The sequence below is a fragment of the Acomys russatus genome, chromosome 8, assembly GCF_903995435.1.
Source record: "Acomys russatus chromosome 8, mAcoRus1.1, whole genome shotgun sequence".
Classification (NCBI taxonomy): domain Eukaryota; kingdom Metazoa; phylum Chordata; class Mammalia; order Rodentia; family Muridae; genus Acomys; species Acomys russatus.
Genome location: NC_067144.1, coordinates 17,082,992 through 17,085,557, shown reverse-complemented (window position 1 = coordinate 17,085,557; position 2,566 = coordinate 17,082,992). Strand labels below are relative to the sequence as shown.

At 46.3% G+C, this 2,566-nt stretch overlaps 1 protein-coding gene across 1 annotated transcript; it reads left to right on the top strand.

The window, feature by feature from the left end:
- Positions 1-217: 217 nt before the first annotated feature.
- Positions 218-1,042, top strand: LOC127193261 (phospholipid phosphatase 1-like). Its single transcript, XM_051150541.1, has one exon. The coding sequence runs from the start codon at positions 218-220 to the stop codon at positions 1,040-1,042; it is 825 nt and encodes a 274-aa protein (XP_051006498.1).
- Positions 1,043-2,566: the final 1,524 nt, after the last annotated feature.

Below are 2,566 nucleotides of genomic sequence, written 5' to 3'. Positions count from 1 at the left end.
ACCCCAGGCGACAGAGCGGCGGACAGGGCGGTGAAGGCCGTAACCCTCGGTGACAGTGCGGCCTGGCTCAATCCATCCGTGGGGTTGCTACCCTCAGTGAAGGAGGCACAGTCCCCAGAGGCTGCCGCCACCCCGAGGGCGAGGCTCTTGGGAATTAGGGTGTCTGTTCCAACCGCCGCGGTCAGCATGAGATTGTAACATCACACAGCCGGTGACCATGTTCGACAAGACGCGGCTGTCTTACGTGGCCCTCGATGTGCTGTGCGTGTTGCTGGCCGGATTCCCTTTCGCAATCCTTTCTTCAAGGCGTACCCCCTTCAAGCGAGGAGTATTCTGTAACGATGAGTCCATCCAGTACCCTTACAGAGAAGACACCATACCTACTGAGTTATTAGGTGGAATAATCATTCCATTCAGTATTATCGTTCTGGTTGCTGGAGAAACTCTGTCTGTTGAGGTTAATGCCTTGCGGTCCAGTTCCTTTGTCAACAATCACTACATAGCCACGATTTACAAAGCCGTGGGAACCTTTTTGTTTGGAGCCGCAGCTAGTCAGTCCCTCACTAACATCGCCAAGTACTCTGTAGGCAGACTGCGGCCTCACTTCTTGGCTGTCTGCAACCCAGACTGGTCAAAGATCAACTGCGGAGATGGTTATATTGAGACCTACGTATGTCAGGGGAGTGCCGCGAAAGTCAGGGAAGGCAGGCTGTCCTTCTACTCGGGCCACTCTTCGTTTTCTATGTACTGCATGCTGTTTACAGCACTTTACCTTCAAGCCAGGATGAAAGCAGACTGGGCAAGACTCCTACGCCCCACGCTGCAGTTTGGGCTTGTTGCTTTTTCCATATACGTGGGCCTTTCTCGAGTTTCAGATTACAAACACCACTCGAGCGACGTGCTCGTTGGACTCATCCAAGGAGCTGTGGTTGCGGTATTAGTCGTGGTGTATGTATCAGATTTCTTCAAGAGCAGACATCCTTACATAGAAAGATCAGAGGACGACTCCAGGACACTGAACGCCACCACCACCCGTAACTAATGGAGCAATCAACCAGCCTTGAAGAGTGCAGGGCAACTGGCCAGCTTTAAAAGGAAACTGTTGGAAGCCGGAGGATGTATATTAATTACTTCCTGGTGAACAGGCCATTCATTACAGGAAGGCTGCCATACCTCTTGGATGCCCACTTTATCTGTGTAAATAGTTACATTTAAGACAATGAGTAGCTCATAGTGTTGTTTTTTTTTTAATTCAAGCTTTCCACTAAAATCCTGTCCCACCTGGACATGTTTTTAATTGAAAGATGCTATGTACAAATGTGTATATTACATGCCTTCACAGAATATTTGATTTAAGTAAAATAAAATGCTTGAGAGAGAGAGAGAGAGAGAGAGAGAGAGAGAGAGAGAGAGAGAGAGAGAGAGATTAACAACAAAAATAGCATAGGACAGCAAAGTAACTTTGATAACTTATTTGAAACCTATGAATTATTCACTTCTGGAATTTTCTATCTGCTGTGCATAGACTTCAGTTGGCTATAGGAAGATATTATTTTAGAGCATTGTTCTTTTTTGAAAGTAAATGGAATTTCTCCCTTTCCCTTGTGTCTGAAATGAGAAATTGGGAGTGTCAGACGAGGGTTGTACCTGCCTCCAGCTTTCAAGCTTACAAGCAGTCGGAAGACAGTTCACAGAGAAACGGCCCACTGAGAAGGTGTTTAGGCTCGTGTGTAGTTCTTACAGTTGCCCCTGGTGCATTCGCTCCCTCTCCCCATCTCTATCTCTACGACACAACAGAAGCCCAGATGGATCTCAAATCCACAGCCATCCTCTGGCCTCAACCTCCTTGGTGCAGAATTAGAGGCATACGCCACCAGGCCCAGCTCCTCCGTTCCCTTCTTGAGAGGGGCATTCAGTCAGACTTCCAGGTGAGAGGAGTTGGGAAGCAGCTCTGGTGTGTACAGACCGAGTGACTCACTTGCAAGGCTGGGTACCTCACCCACAGCAACTGCTTCCTGGGGAACTGTCCAAACTGTTTTAGACAAAGGAGTGAACTGAACTGCAAAACACCCCACTGTATTTTCTTTTTAAAATTTTTTTCTTATTAATGTTTCTACTTTTATTAATTTCCATGATCTATATCGCTCTAAAATTATTTTCAACTTTTATTATTTTTATTTTTACTATGGATATCCTGGTCTACTAAGTGTTCAATAAATATTCTTTGAAAACACTTTACATTCTTTTTTTTTTTTTATTAATTTATTCTTGTTACATCTCAATGTTTATCCCATCCCTTGTATCCTCCCATTCCTCCCCCCCCCCCCGCCATTTTCCCATTATTCCCCTCCCCTATGACTGTTCCTGAGGGGGATTACGTCCCCCTGTATATTCTCATAGGGTATCAAGTCTCTTCTTGGCTACTTGCGCCTTCCTCTGAGGTGCCACCAGGTCTCCCCCTCCAGGGGGCATGGTCAAATGTTGAGGCACCAGAGTACGTAGAAAGTCGTATCAACACTCTCCACTCAACTGTGGAGAATATTCTGACCATTGGCTAGATCTGGGA